Raw genomic sequence first — 15031 nt, forward strand, 5'->3', positions numbered from 1 at the left:
TCAACCAGGGCTTGGCACTGCTGCCAAAATGTTGCACGTCTTGTTTCTCTCACAGCTATTCTGTGAAGGGAAGAGTGGCTAATTATCCTGCTCTTCTAATCAAAAGACTTTCCTTATTTATAGGCATCAAATTTTATAGTGGTAGCCAAGGTGGTGTCAGAGAAAAGTAAAGAGAACAGTTGCAAGAAAAGGTGACTTGTGGAAAAAGACTGAAGGAAGTGATTGCATTAAGTTCACAAGACATAATATTGACTAAAGGATGTAATTGTTTTGACATACAGAAGACTTTTAGAAAGTGAAACTCTATCTGTTTTTTCCCCATGCTATGGTAGAAGCAGGCCAAGAGGCAGTCTCTCAGGAAAAAGAACTTTGCTTTTCCCCCATTCTTTGCCATCTGAAAGTCTAGTCACTGCAGGAGGCTATCCTAGGAACTTTGAAATCTCCTTGAGTGGATGAGGAATAAAAAACAACGCAATCTTATTTTGGAGTGGAGTAAAATGTAAGCGCAGATTCACAACAACCATTGCTTGGTTTGGTGTACCTAAGATTGTATAAGATTCCCAGAGGCTTGGCCTGGTGCAACTGCCTCAACCACCCAAGCCCCACTGCCTTCGGGCATCACTGCCATTCCAGCTCCCCAGGTCTCTCGTCACACATTTAATAAGCGTTAATGTCATCAGCTCCTATTTCTGACCACTCTTCAGACTTGGCTAAGAAGGCAGCCTGGATATGCAGGTTTGTGTAAGCCAAAAATACTTGTGAGATTTGTGAAGCTAGAAATGTTTGTATTAGGAAATGTTTGCCAAAAGTTTACAGCTACATTAGGCTCATGGAAATACATTGTTATGTGATCCCAACATACACAGTAAAGATTCAGTGCTGTGTGGTACAAGTTTTGGTGAGGCTTATGGGGCACCTCTGCGTTGATTGACAAGGAAATCTCCAACACCTTCCAGGTGTTTACACAGCATCCATCAACAGGTATCCCAGGCTGGGATCTGCAAGGCCTGTTGTGTTTTTGCCAGAAGCTGTGTGGTATTGCCCTGAATTAGCCCTCAAACACACACACACACACACATACACACACACACACACACACACACACACATTTAGTGACTGACCAGACCATATTTACAGTCTGTTTCCTTTCTCCTTCCCAGACCCCTTTCTGTGGTATATTTCTATGATTTCTGCTTTTAAATCAAGCTCCTATTCTCAGATCCATTTGAATACTACTGACAGGTAAGGTGAGGGAAAAGGACAATGTTAATTCCTGAATGCTAATTCCTGAATGCTCTCAGAGAGTTGTGGAGACAACTGAGGAGGAAGGTGATCAGGCCAGTGGGTGGTGACTGCTGCTGGAAGGAGACCCCAGCTCCCATTTCTCCTCAAGCACTGTCTTCTTTTCAAGGTTTTTTTAATCAGACAAACACTCTACAAAGCTGTCAGTAGCTGTGGTTGCTGTTTCACTTTAAGTAACTTCTAAATTCAGATCTGCAAATCTACTGAAACTACTGTCTCATATTTCTGCACCTAGGTAATGAGGTCTTTAGGGAAAATTGTGAAGAACATCTATTTCTTACCTTCCTGAAAGAGAAATTTGCAGTTGTTTCCTATCTACCATCCTTTCAATGCAAGGAGAGAACCTGCCTGAAGCAGGACAGTGCTGAACAGCTGCTGCTCTTCATTTGCAGAGCTGGGCTTCTGGAAAAGCCATTCACCTCACAATACCTCATGGAAATTGTTTATTTATATGACATGTAGAAAAAAAGCCACAAACAGTTTTAACCTGTAGGAAAATACAAGTGCATTTGATAACAAGGAGAATCTTAGTCACATGTTCTTAAGGATGCTTACAAGGCCAGAGTATTTCCCCCCAATATCACTATCTCCATCCCATTGGAGGATAAAAGAAGATTTTTTCCAAATGCAGTCTGTCTACAGACAGCTGAAATTGGAGGAGCTAAGTACATAAACGAGTTCATCCCCTTGGGAGTCAGGGCTTGTTTTATCAGTAAACTGTGGTCACTGCAGGACAGACCTCAGCTACAGCGTCACCTTGGACTTACTGTTTCTAGGTTTCTCTCCTAAGGGTATCTTTTTTCCTTATGTCTCTAAAGTTCTTTGAGACAAAACAGTACCCTTCTAGAGGTGCTTTATTCCTGAGCTAACTAAGATGCCATCTGGAAATGGTCTTAGTCTCATGCATGATCAACATGCAATTAGACACACAAATGTTAACATAAGATTTTTGTGTGTACAAAGTTGTCAGAGAAAAAACACGAACGTAACAGCTGCATGTGCAACGTGGCTGTTCTTGCTTACAGTGTGCGGTCAGTATTCACCTTGTTTTTTTCACAGGTTGTTTTTCTCTGTGATCAAGATGACAGCAGTCCCTGCATCTCACACTATTCCCCTAGTAAACACCTTGCGTCATTCTACAGCTTATTTTGATGACATTTGTTTAAACCTCTGCATGAACAGAGAACAAAGTGTCAAGTTTTTTCTGGCACTTTCTATGGCCTCATGACTGAGGCTGATTAAAACATCACAAACACTCATTTTCTCTTCTCAAAAACACCTGAGAAAAGACAAGAGTGCTTTTAGATAACTATATCCTCCCCTATATAGTCCTGGCTTATTCCTGAAGCATAGGATTCTATTTGCAGGGCTTTGAGCCACTTTAAACATAAAAGTTATCTTACAAATATAATTATACCTCAGTGTCAACTTAGCTATTCCATAGCTTAGAGGTGTGATACACAAACCAAATGTCTGCTGGTATAATGTGACAAAAGTCTCTTCCTTTTTGATGTGGACTGTGACCAGTGCAGAACAAGCCTTTCCGGCCTCCACAGAGCTCATGAGCTGTCAAGCTGCAGAGCTAACCCACCTCACAGGGGACAGTTCAGTAAACAACACAGATGAACAACTGCATGTCCTTGGCACCTCCAACTTCAGGTGTCTGCAGGAAGCTGCTTTTGGAATAAGTCTTCTTTTCATGCCAGGCTTCTGATTTGCTCTAGAATTGCTTTGAAAGGCAAGAGACCTTGTTTTCTTTTATCCATGGAGTTCTCATTCCCATTTTTTCATGGAAAGATAACAAGGAGAACCTGTGAAGAGCTGCTGAGCAAGAAGAAAAAGAATGGCAGCTATTTAATACGGGAGAGTGAGAGTGTGGAAGGAGCCTTGTGTCTCTGTGTTTTGTAAGTACCCTAATACTGATTTTTTTATGAGTTTTCAGTTGGATCCAAAGACAATAATCATCTTTTCTAACATTCATAGTTCTTCCCTGATATTAACAGCCTTCAAGGGAGTGTGTCTATGTATTCAAGTAGTGTTGGTTGCTTTAGGTTTCCTTTATAGTGAGAGGGTGGCATTTGCAAAAAACCATTTTGTGTAACATATGATAAATGAACTATAATCTGTTGATGCTGGTCTCTCTCTCCAGACAATAAGGGGAGCCCAGAGAAAATAGCTCAGCCTGCCAAAACATGTTAAGAACCCTACTCAAAGTAACTGCCTCTATAATGATGAGTAAACAGCATTTTAGCACTGTTGAGACACTGAAAAGTCTCATGGCGTGTTACAAAACACTTCCTTCTTTATAGAATTTCTGTCTGATGAAAGCTCAGCCTCGTGTTTCAAAGGAATTTTACCTGATATAAGAACATAGGCTGAGACTGAAAATTAAAAAGTTCTGTTTGAATTCATATGACAGATCCACAGACAGGATGGGCATAGAAAACTGCTATTTCTAGACCTTAGCTTTAATTAATACAATTAAAATTTTATTATTTTCTTTTTCTGTAGGGAATTGCACTTTTATTTCCGTTTTTACACTTTTCATATATAATTGAACTGTTCATAATGCATTCAAAGTTTAAAAATTAGAATCCAGGTCTTTGTTTGAACCTATGAGGTTTGACATTTGTTGAGGATACGTTTGAGTATGACATGAAAACTTTTTAACACATCTAATTAATTAAAAAATACGAGAAGATGTTTTTATCAATCACTAAAAATCCATTTCTTATGAAACAAATCAATGGAGAAGGGAGAAAAAGAGAGAGAGAAATGGAGTACTACTGGGTTGGTGGGTAAAAGAAAGGAGGTCTGCAAAATGACAATACAAGGAGAAGAGAAATAGCAAGTGGGGGGGAAACAGAGCCCTCGGCAAGGGAGCTACAGGAACCTGCTTTCAGTATGATGTGGAATGAGGCAATGCAGGAGGTGAGGGGAGGGCAGGGAGATGGGAGGGAATGTGCATCCATACCCTGTCAGAAGGGACAAATGGGGAACCTGACACAGAGGAAGAACGACAATGTTAGTTAGAACCTGGGTTAAGCTTTGTGCTACACCAGCACGGTTGCTTTCCCTTCCATCGTCTCTTTTTTGTTTTAAGGGCAAAGCAGATTTGCCTTCTGATACCTTGCAGACATGCTTTGGCTTGTCACATCTGTCTGCCACAATATTCTGCTCAGGCATATGAAAAATCATGTGACTTCCAGTTTGCCTCTGTGGGTTTGTAGCGTTAAACGCTGATAAAACCTGAAGTGTTTAGTGGATTTGACTGTAACTCCGACATGAACAAATGCCATAGTTAAACTGCAAGGGTGGCAGCAGTGGTGCACAGATGGTGGCTTGCACTGGTCAGAGCAATGCTTGTGTTCAGACAGCACATGGGATGGTGTTGTAGTGGCTGAGAATTGCCTCAAAGACGGAATGGTTCACTAGGCAGAGGAAAACTGCCCTAAAACTGGGGGCAATCAACACTGAAACTCTTTGTGATGTTTCAAGGCAACTTTTGAATTAGAATTACGTCTTAACACCTTGTTTAGCACCTAAGATGGTTGATGTGCAAACTGACAAACCCTTCTCAAATTAACTGATGCGTGGGCAGAGATACTGATCCACTTGCTACAGCAAACAAACAACCTTTTTTGTCCTTTTTTTATTGGGATTTGCGGGGGAGTGCACTCCCATGGAGGACCTGGGGCTCAGAATGGTGGGACCAGTTCAAATGCATCTCTCCTCTAATCAGGCGTGGTGCACGGCTCTGCTGATACACCTTCCTCCACAGAACACTGTCTCTTTCATCCAAAATTATCCCAGGTCTCTCACAGTGCCTCACTTCAGACCTACTGTTCTTGCTACTGTTCTCCTTATTGTTCAACAGGCCATTCTCCCTCTCACCTCACTTTTCTTCCAAGCACCTTGTTTGTACCCTATTACTAGCTCTTGGTAAGCATTTAATAGTTAATGTGGAAACAGAAGTTTCCATTTTAATGGTAGTTTCATGTTCATTAAATAAAAATTATAGTAGCTGAATAATATCCAGACAATAACGTTTTAAAATCTAGTTGATCAGTAAAGAGCAAGTATCAAAAATTATCAGTTCCTGCAATTTCTTTTTATCACTTTTCTGTCTCTGTGCAAAGAATGAGCACTCACATTGATAAAAAGTACTCTTCAGCAAGGAATATTCCACAGGTATCTCAAGAAGGCAAAAACCAAAATATGCATCCCTGTGATACCACTCTTTGAATTAAAATAAATCTGTTATAACTGGAAGCCTTATACTGATCTCAATTCACAGTAACTTTTTTTGCAGAACAAAGTAGTTTATTTTCAGAGTAACCCTTCATTTCTGTGCAAGGCCCCTGAGTCAGGTTTTTGCCCCAAGATTCTCCCTCTCATGACAGTTCACTTCACATAGCCACATAGGTACAGCTGAAGTCCTCCTGAGGAACAAGCACCCCAGTTAAAAAAACTTGCTTTCAGATGCTGCTCCCCTGTCTCCCCAACCTCCTCACTTATTTGTGATGTACATTTTCTTGCAGCTCTGCTACCTTTTTTGATCATGGTCACCTTCTCCACCTCCCAAATTGCTGCTACTGTGGTACCTGATAAACCTTTTATTTCTGTTGACAAAATATATCCAAATACATCAGTAGCCTCAGTGTTCAAACACTTTCATATTATCAAAAGTAACAATAACTAAAACCCTGGGAAATGCAAAGGAGGAATATTATTCTTAGGAGCCATGTAGTCATTTTCTGGGTGCTGGTGACTGGAGGCTATTTTCTGCCAACACCTCTCCAAGAATTCAACTGCCTTCTTGTGATAGAAATGCAAAATGAAGTTCAGGGAGGTATCACGCATGAGGAAGATAAGAGAGAGATGACAGGAGGTGATGTCTGTGGAATCAAATTATGCTCATAAAAGGCCTGTGTTAGGTTTAGTTCATAAGTTCTTTGAAACCCTTGGTTAGAGTAATCTTGTATTTCAAGATATTAAACCTTCACTCATTTTGTAATCTCAATGCTCTCTTCTGTTTTGCTTTTCTGTCTTTGCCTCATTCAATTTTACTGCACAACTTCTCATGTCTTTAATAGTGTTTGCACATATGTCCACTTTGTTAATGTGATGTATTATGTATACAACATTTTTCACAGCTTTGAGGACCTCATCTACACTTATCGAATCTTCAGGGAACACCAAGGATATTTTAGAATACAGGTGAGTAACTCTCATTACATCTCTAAAGACTGCATTAACGATCATAGATTTTTTAAAAATCATAGAATAAGAGTTCTTAGATTCATCTATGATCAATGATCATTTTAATCTATGGTCATTTTAGTCAATGATAATTTGACAGATCATAGATTTTTTTTTTTAATCCATAAACACAATACCATAGAAAATATTTCCAAGTTTGCTCTCTACTCAATTTTTATTATCTATGAGCTCAAAATTAGCTCTTGTGTTTGTAGAATTTCCTTATAATCTAAGTGGCTCTGTTATTTATTAACCAGCTGCTTTCTGATTTGACCATTTCTTTTTTATAGCACTGATGAAAAAACTACTACTTTTGTTACTTTCTCCTGTTCCTAATTAGCTTTTTCTACTTGAAAGTGCTGCCATTGCATGCAGCATCTCATAGGGATCTGGGATATTGCAATGATATTTTTGATTTAAAGAATGTATAATTCTGTATGATTGTGAGGCACCCGAACTGATGATGCCAAATAATGCTGCTAATTCAAGAAAAACAAGTGCAGGAGAGACTAACGCATCAATCAAATCCCCAGGCAATATGAAAGGACACCTATAAACTCACTCCCCTGCTTGTAGTAGGACAGCCAAGAGGACTGCAATATTAAGCACCATTAAGTGGAATGAGGAAATCACTCCATAAAGGACACTCCAAGCTCTCATATGCTGATAATTTGTTGCTTACTAGTGGTTTTTCCTGAGTACGAAAGACACAATTTCCCATGAAGAAGAATGGTTTGTTGATAAAAAAATTCTGGTTTGGACCTTAGTCACTCTGCTGGGGTTATGCTGTCATTCCTGTCAGCAGGTAATAATAACTCAGACACTTTGAGGTTTTTCAAACCCATTTTTCCTTACAAAGTTTTGCCAAAAATGTGAAAGAAGAGTTCAGTTATTAAAGAAATTAATTCAGATTATTTTGGTTTGCTAAAATAATTGATTGAAATAATACATTGATGGTGGAGGAGAGGTGGTTTGGGTTTTTTTAAAGGCCAAGAGAAAGCCATGAGCTTTCTAGAATGCAGTAGGCTGGCCCCAACCAGCTAAGCACCCCCACAGATGCTCACTCCCTCTCTCCTTAGCAGGACAGGGTGGGGGAAGACAACAAAAAGAACAAAAGTGAGGGAACTCCTTGACCAGATAAAATACAGTTTAATAGGTAAACAGGTAAAGCAAAGTTGTGCACACAAGCAAAGCAAAGGAGTTTAGCAACTCCTTCCCATTGGGAGGCAGATGTTTAGCCACGTCCTGGAAAGCGAAGCCTCAGCACACACATAACCACAAATGTCCTCCCTTTCCCTGAGCTTTTATTGCTGAGTACAGTGTCCGATGGGGTGCGATGGGATAGCCAGCATCCTGCACAACCTCAGCCTGCTCCCCAGGGGAACCAAGTTCAAGAAAAAGACAACCTTAAGGCTACATGAGCACTGTTCAGCGACAGCCTTATCAGCACTGTTTTAGTCACAAATTCAAAGCACAGCACTATGTAGGCTGCTATGAAGAACGTTAACTCATCCCAGCCAGACCCAGTACACAGAGGCATTGGCACCCAGTCCATGCAGGGCTGAATGGAAGATGAAGGATGCAGAAAACTAACGAAAATAAATACATGTTTCTTTGCTAGCTAGCAGATGAAGTGAAACCAAAGGCCTGTTCTCTTTTAATGACTACTGGTAGGCTGCTCACTGTCTGTCACTGCCCTGAAGTCACAGCACTGTAAAGTCCATGCACAGATCCCTGCAGGGCTGAGCTGCAGAAGTTCAGTCCTGTTGTATGAACCCACACTTAAAAAGCAGTTTTTTGCACATGTCCTTTGCTTGCCAATGCTGATATTTTGTAAAATTTTTGGGTTCTGTTTGTCACCTACTTATTTAAAGACAACATTTTAAGTAAGAACTAAATATGTTATCCCTAAACTTATGCTCTCAGACCAGAGCGCAGTGTGTAATGCTGTTGCTCTTCAACACTCTGCTGTAGTGGGTTGCTGCAGCACGCATCTACACCAATAATTTAAACTGATGCTCTTTTTGAAAAAAAATATGGTGATGGAGGTTACTTTTAGTGCCATAGCCATGCCTCCAAACAGGTGTCCCTTATGTTTTAAGGGCAGTGCAATATTCTGTCACCAAATCTGTTTACAAAACAGCTCCTTGGTAAATAATAAAGAACCTATCATTCTTTTCATTTAGGGGACTCCATGTGAAGGGCACTTGCAAAAACATTTTGTTATCCTTTCCTTACAGACTTCTGAAGGTGTTCCAGAGAGGACGTTCAAAACGTTAAAGGACTTAATATACGCTTTCGAAAAGCCAAATCAAGGACTGATAACAAATCTCCGCTACCCAGTGAAGAAACCAAAGGCTTTGAGAAGAAGCCAGAGGACCAAGTCAGGAATGGACAACATTTATGATGGTAAGAAATTTAGCTCCGCCTTTGTGGGTTTTTTCAAGATGACGGCATTGACAGGTTTGTGGTGAATACTTGCTAAATGTCCTCTTGCATGGACGTAAGTTTTACATCCTCCCATCTCTCTTACGTCCACTGAAATGGTTATTCTTAACTCACAGGTTACTTACCCTCACCCATTACAAATGAACAAATTAAGATTGCTAGAGATAGACAGTGATGAAAAAAGCTGCCTACAGCTCTCTCGGTCATGGGTGTTGACACCTTGAGGCTGGAGAAGACTGAGAACCAGTTTTACCCATTGTGCATCTGCCAAGGTACCAGGCCCTTGCACTTCACTGGAGATTGAGGGTGTCCTTTACATTCATTGCCCAGGTTCTAAGATATTTTTATATCAAAACTTTATTCAGTTAATCCTAAGATGGGCGAGTAAGCAAGCCAGCTTGTGAATTGTATTCAAATATGACTAATTGATAACAGGCATATAGCCTCGTGCTCAGGATCACAGCTTTGGAACCAGAGTTCAGCCTTTCATTGCTCTTCTTCTGCTAATTTATGCTCACGAGTCCCAGGTGTAGGACAAGGGTGTGATGCTTCTACCTGACAGAATTATGCAAATGGATACAATAAAGACAGATGTTCTCATAAAGCTTTAGACTGTGTTGTTTAGCCCCATGTCATCCTTACATCCTTGTTTTGAGAAGGATGACTGCAGATCCTGTTGGTAACTTGCTGGCATCCCTCACACGCCTCTGGATGTCATTCTTCATGTTCCTGCTGTACAACACTCAGCTGCTGCATCCATCAGGTCATGGGCTGCCAAATAACCCTGAAGGTGTTCCATGACCTCTGGCAGAGTGTGCCAAGAGCCACAGCGTGAGCAAGGGAAATCCTTTCATTAAGTACAGGTATCATAAAGGAAATAAAACCTTGGAGTCTCCACCCTGCCCTGTGATTTGCATCTCATGTCCAACGGCAGCTCAGCACAGTGGTGTTATGATCCGGTTATTAAAGTTCTTAGAAATGCCTCTGCCCAAATTAAGGTGTAAATGAGACCTTATGCCAGGGACAACAGTATGGGTTTTATCTGATAGTAAATATGAGATGGAGAGAGAGAAAATGGAGAGTAAAAAGAAGAGAAAGAAATCTGAGAAAGAGGTGGAGGGGACAGAAAATATCACCCCTCCACGGATCCCAGTGATGCTCCAATAATCCTCTCCAGCTGGTCTTCTTGGTGGTGAAGGTCCCCCCGAAAAGCATAGAATCTGATGGGTTAGTATAGCTCAGGCTAGGTAGGAAAACCCAGGGACCTCCCTGGGCAGGGGAGTGTTTGCCACTGGCTTTTACAACAGACTCTGGCTTTGTTGAATCACGTGCAGTCCTTCGGTGCAAGGCCTCAGGAATGACTCTGGGGGGCACTTCGGGGGGCCTTTGATGGATTAAGGCACCCCCTTAGTTGCCTCTCACGTGAATGTCCCATGGATGTAGCCTTCCTGGGGTGGGGGGTCCATAGCCAGTTTTGTAAGGGAGGATGGGTTCACTGCCCTTGAGCAGAGGTTATGACACACCGAAACTTCCTCCTCCCACCTGGCTGGGGGGGAAATCTGTGCAAACCTGCTCCCAGCAAATGGGTCTGTGGGCTATGGCCTCCCCCACCCCAAAACGAGCCAGAGATGATTCTTAGCAGGACTGCTGGGTTTGGCTCACATTCTTTTCCTTGTCTACTTGTTTGTTTCAGGTGATTGAAGAACGGGTTTTCCCTTTATCTAATCTTAATAGTTTGACTTACAGTCCAAAGTTCCAGTCAGGCATCTTCAGGGAGGCTTCCTTAGTTGTAGCTTCTTTATACAGTTGTTGTTACAATGAACAAAACTTTATATCAGTGTTTGAGGCATGAACTATTTCTCTCTCTGACAGGCAGCCCCTCTGTGCTGCAGTCGCTGGGGTTTCACACACAAGAGCAGTGCAACCGCTCTGGCCGAGCTCCCTCAGCACTGCGTGCACTAAGTTGCAGTTTTGGGGCCAGAGCCTCAGCAACCTTGCTGAGGGGAAGCCGCAGAAATACATTTCCCATGTCTTCAACATTACCTTGTCACCTGTATCACAAGGCAAATATGCCACATTTGCTCCAAAAATGTTTTTCTGGTATCTTATCATTGCTGTTACAGGGAGATGGAAAATACTGCAGTAGCATGGATATGTTTTTAGGAAGAATCAGGTGTAATAAGTATTTTATTTTTGGTCCTGCAATAGGAATTTTTCTAGAAGATACACAACATCCTCATCTGGACTCACAGGGAAGAAGACAAACCCTTTCATTTCAATGTCAAAATACGTGTGGTCTTCCATAAAAATGGAGGCTTTTTAGAAATAATCAAAATACTTTGGAATTGTTTTCTATTAAATTTTGATTTAAATTTCACTTATACAGCATTCCAAACTTCCCTCTCAGACCGCATTATTACATGCCCACAGAGGGGGCTTATGTTAATATCATGATGGCTCTCTCTGGCACTGCCCAAAGCACAGCAGTGCTCCCTAAAGCAAGCACCCTATTTCCCTGTCCCATCCCTCATGTGCCACCAGCAGCTGGCTTTGCTGCACATATGGGACTGAGTGCTCCAGCACGACCAGTGGAACACCTCAAGGGACTGGGGTCACAATCCTGGGGGTTGGAGATACTTGAGCTTTGTTTTCTAGCCTAGGAACAGCTTTTCTAAGGCCAGCTGCTTGAAGAGCCGCTCCATAGTGGAGCTTTGACTCCACAGCATTGAATTTACTGCCTTTTCCTTGGCTTCTCAAAAACTGTAACCAATCTGACAAAGTGTAAGAGAGAACAGGGTTTTTCAGGCTCTCCTCCTTTAGTTGGGATGAGAACTTTTCTCTTGGGTATTTATTTACAGAAGAAGGGATGTGTTATGCGAGTCACAGGTATCTTGGCTATTGATCTGATCTACCAAGAATGGATGATTTCCGACATTTGACTGTTTCTCAGGAAGGAGGGGGTCTTGTGGATATAACTGTTTACAAAAGTGCTTGCTGGCTCAGAAAAGGCAATGCAGGCTTTGCCTCCAGGTGTGTTCCTGGAGAATCCAGCTGATAGGACAGGGGGCCTAAACGTTGGCCCTGCAATAGCAGAGAGAACATTGAAAAACCAAATTGAATTACTGATACTGCCCTGCCACAGGCTGTGCTGCTTCCCATGGCCTTTCAGAAGAGCCCCTTGCAATGACATCTTTTTTTGTTTGTACTGATTACTTTACAGAAGCTGATGACAGCGATGGTTACGTCACTGTCTTACCCTGAAGGATCTGCACCTGACAGTTTGGGAAGCGGCCGTTCCAAGATGTGCCTCAGTGCAGTGCCTCAGCCAGGGAGAGCTTCCAGCTGGGTGTCCTCTGCTCTGGATCTGGAATTAGCCTCCTCCTTTTGCAGACTGTCAGAGTAGCTGTGTTTTCTACCAGTAGATCCAGTACAAGCTATTGTGCATTTTTGCTCAGCAATGAAAGAATTACTTTTTGTTACAGACACATAACATACACATGTACGTCTGGGGAAAGGTATCTTGTGTCCATGTATGTGTCTTTGGTGGTTTTTAGCCAGCAAATTGTCCAAGATGTTGACTCCTAGAGAGAACATTCTGTTAGAAAGCAGCAATATAAATACATCAAATGAATGGGCATAAAGCAGTGATTAATGGCAGAATTGATATGTGTTGATAAAAATATATGACAAATTATTGGCATCATAAGATGCTTTAAAACCTCCAAACTCTGTTATTTTGCACATGATTCAAGTTACCTCATTGCTGGAGGAGTGGATAGTATTTCAGCAATGTCAAGGAATACTAGTAGTCTGTAGTTTGAATAATGCAAATTGAAACAAAAAAGCTGTGTTAAATCCATGCCATAAAAAAGTAATCAACCAGAGGAAAATGGTTTGAAATACTTTTAATGCTGAGAAATGGTTCTGGCACCTTACAAGAGGAGTGCAAGTTCTACATGCATGTCAGCATGAACACATTCTGTTTTTAATAGGCTCTGTACATATGGGAATGCTTACTCCATTTCATCTGCTACTGCCTTTAGTTCTTTATTATGTGTATGTCTTTTGTAATGTAAGAATTTGCTTTAATATTACCCCTAGTTTTAAATATTTAATTAATACTTTAGTTCTGAAGGTAGCCTGCAATCTTCACACAGCCAGAACTGGAATATATGTCCTGAGTCTTCCGGACACTACTACAGACTCCCTCACCATTTGAGACTGAAGAAGAGATTTGTATTGGTTGTGTGTTTAAGACCCTTCACGAATTATTTATGTATTTTAATGGGTAATACTAGTTAGATTTTTTTTCTATTATGTTTCTCTCACACCATTATTTGTCAAAGGAATTTTAGACCTTTCAGTGCTTTGGAGTTCATTATGAATTTAAGAGTGCTGTAGAGTTTTTGGCTCCAGGTTCAACTAATATTTGTAGCATGAAGGAGACCCAAAAAATGAGGCTATTAATTAACCCGAGCAATGACAAGAAATACTAAAATGTGTATCCAAAACTTCATTAATTGAAAAGGAGTTGTCCATGAAAAATGGTACTATGAGACATAAACATCCCAGCCCTTGCTCTGTAGAAGCACAGAACTGATGTGTCAGTAAATTCTTTATCTGCAGAATCGAGCAGCCTGTCTGATAGCAGATTATCACAGGTACCAGACTGAGGAACTGCTCTGCTGAGACACCCCACCTACAGCAGCATGGTCCTTAACAGAGCACAACACTGTAGTTTTTCTGAAATGACAGTCTCAGCAGTCTTCCAGGTGCTCACTCAGTCACACTGATGTTCAGCCTTGGGAAAAGGCCGAGTGACAAGGAATCCCTGCCTGTGCCTCACGGTGCCTACCGAGTGACTGTGATGGCTGAGCAGGGGACAAGGGCTGGGCTGTGGTGCCTTTCAGCTGGCACTTGACAGCGTGTTTTGGACTCGGATTTACAACAGTCATGGTGGCTGCAGCTCCTGGTGTGGCATCCAGGACTGAGGGTGACTCCAAGCCCACGCCCCAGTCACTTCTCCAGCGTTCCCTTGCGGCAGTCATGTGAAGGAGGAGACACGAGAAGGATCAAGGACTTACAAGAGGAAAAAGAGACACAATGACATTTTACATTACATTCATATTACTCGCCTGTGCTTTACAGCAATATTTGTCCTATTAACAGTATAGGAAAATGAGGCAAATGTAGACGTTCCTACACATATTTGCAGGCCTAATATGGCAGAAAACAATCCGTGCACGAGTTGAGAAGACATTTTCAAAAGCTTCACGCAGCAGCATCTACTTGCCGACATCCGAAAGGTGGGGGTGAGTGCGTGCGCATCCATGTCGGGGGGTTGAGCAGTGAGGGGGCGGAACCTCTTGTACCTCTTGGACACTTAAAGGTTCGAGCACATGGTGTAAGGAAAAACATGGTCCAAGAAGGGCATGATCCCGGTGTCTCGGGGCGCTCCAACTGAAGGGGCACGAGGAAAGGATTCCTGTTGCAGCTCAGGCAGCGGGAGCGGGCGCTGTGCCCGCAGCGGCCTGCAGGGGTCGCTGTGTGGACAGACGAGCGGCCGGGTCGCGGGTTCGATCCCCCCCATCGCCAGACGCCGCCAAGGCTTCCCTTTCCTGCCGGAGAGGTCAGGGAACCACAGGCAGGCGGGGAGGCTGGCTGCTGGCCGGTGTTAAGTCCTCCCCAGAAGGAGCGAAAAGGATAATGGGGACTAGAAAGGCATCAAGAAGGCGAGGCAGGGCTGTGGGCGCCAGGTGGGAACTGACAGCAGCTCCAACCCGGAGGTGGCCCTCTAGAAGCTGGGCGGCTAGAAGACTCAGCTGACCCAACCAAATACAGCTCCGCTTAGGAAAAGCATCTCTCTGGATCGCCCTGACGGCACATGAGCCCTAAAGCCGGTGTCACCGATCCAAGCGCCTGCCTTCCCCAGGTGCCTCGCTCCTCCCCCGGCTCTCGCCGCCGCCCCCACGCCGAGGCCGCTGCCCGCCTCTGTCTCCCTTAAGCAAGCTGGCGGCAG

At 42.6% G+C, this 15031-nt stretch overlaps 2 protein-coding genes across 2 annotated transcripts in view; both read left to right on the top strand.

Moving 5' to 3' along the window:
- Positions 1-2866: 2866 nt before the first annotated feature.
- Positions 2867-15031, top strand: part of SH2D1B (SH2 domain containing 1B) — a 13484-nt gene continuing 1319 nt past the window's right edge. The window contains exons 1-4 of the mRNA XM_008631858.2: positions 2867-3206; positions 6459-6522; positions 8805-8973; positions 12233-14318. Coding sequence (XP_008630080.1) covers positions 3067-3206; positions 6459-6522; positions 8805-8973; positions 12233-12273 — 414 coding nt within the window. The 5' untranslated portion in view covers positions 2867-3066 and the 3' untranslated portion in view covers positions 12274-14318. The remainder of the gene's footprint in view (positions 3207-6458; positions 6523-8804; positions 8974-12232; positions 14319-15031) is intronic.
- Positions 14445-15031, top strand: part of KIAA1524 (KIAA1524 ortholog) — a 25965-nt gene continuing 25378 nt past the window's right edge. The window contains exon 1 of the mRNA XM_008631859.2: positions 14445-14641. Within this exon, the coding sequence (XP_008630081.1) occupies positions 14445-14641 (197 nt within the window). The remainder of the gene's footprint in view (positions 14642-15031) is intronic.

Source organism: Corvus brachyrhynchos, unplaced genomic scaffold, assembly GCF_000691975.1.
Source record: "Corvus brachyrhynchos isolate BGI_N302 unplaced genomic scaffold, ASM69197v1 scaffold3, whole genome shotgun sequence".
Taxonomy (NCBI): Eukaryota; Metazoa; Chordata; class Aves; order Passeriformes; family Corvidae; genus Corvus; species Corvus brachyrhynchos.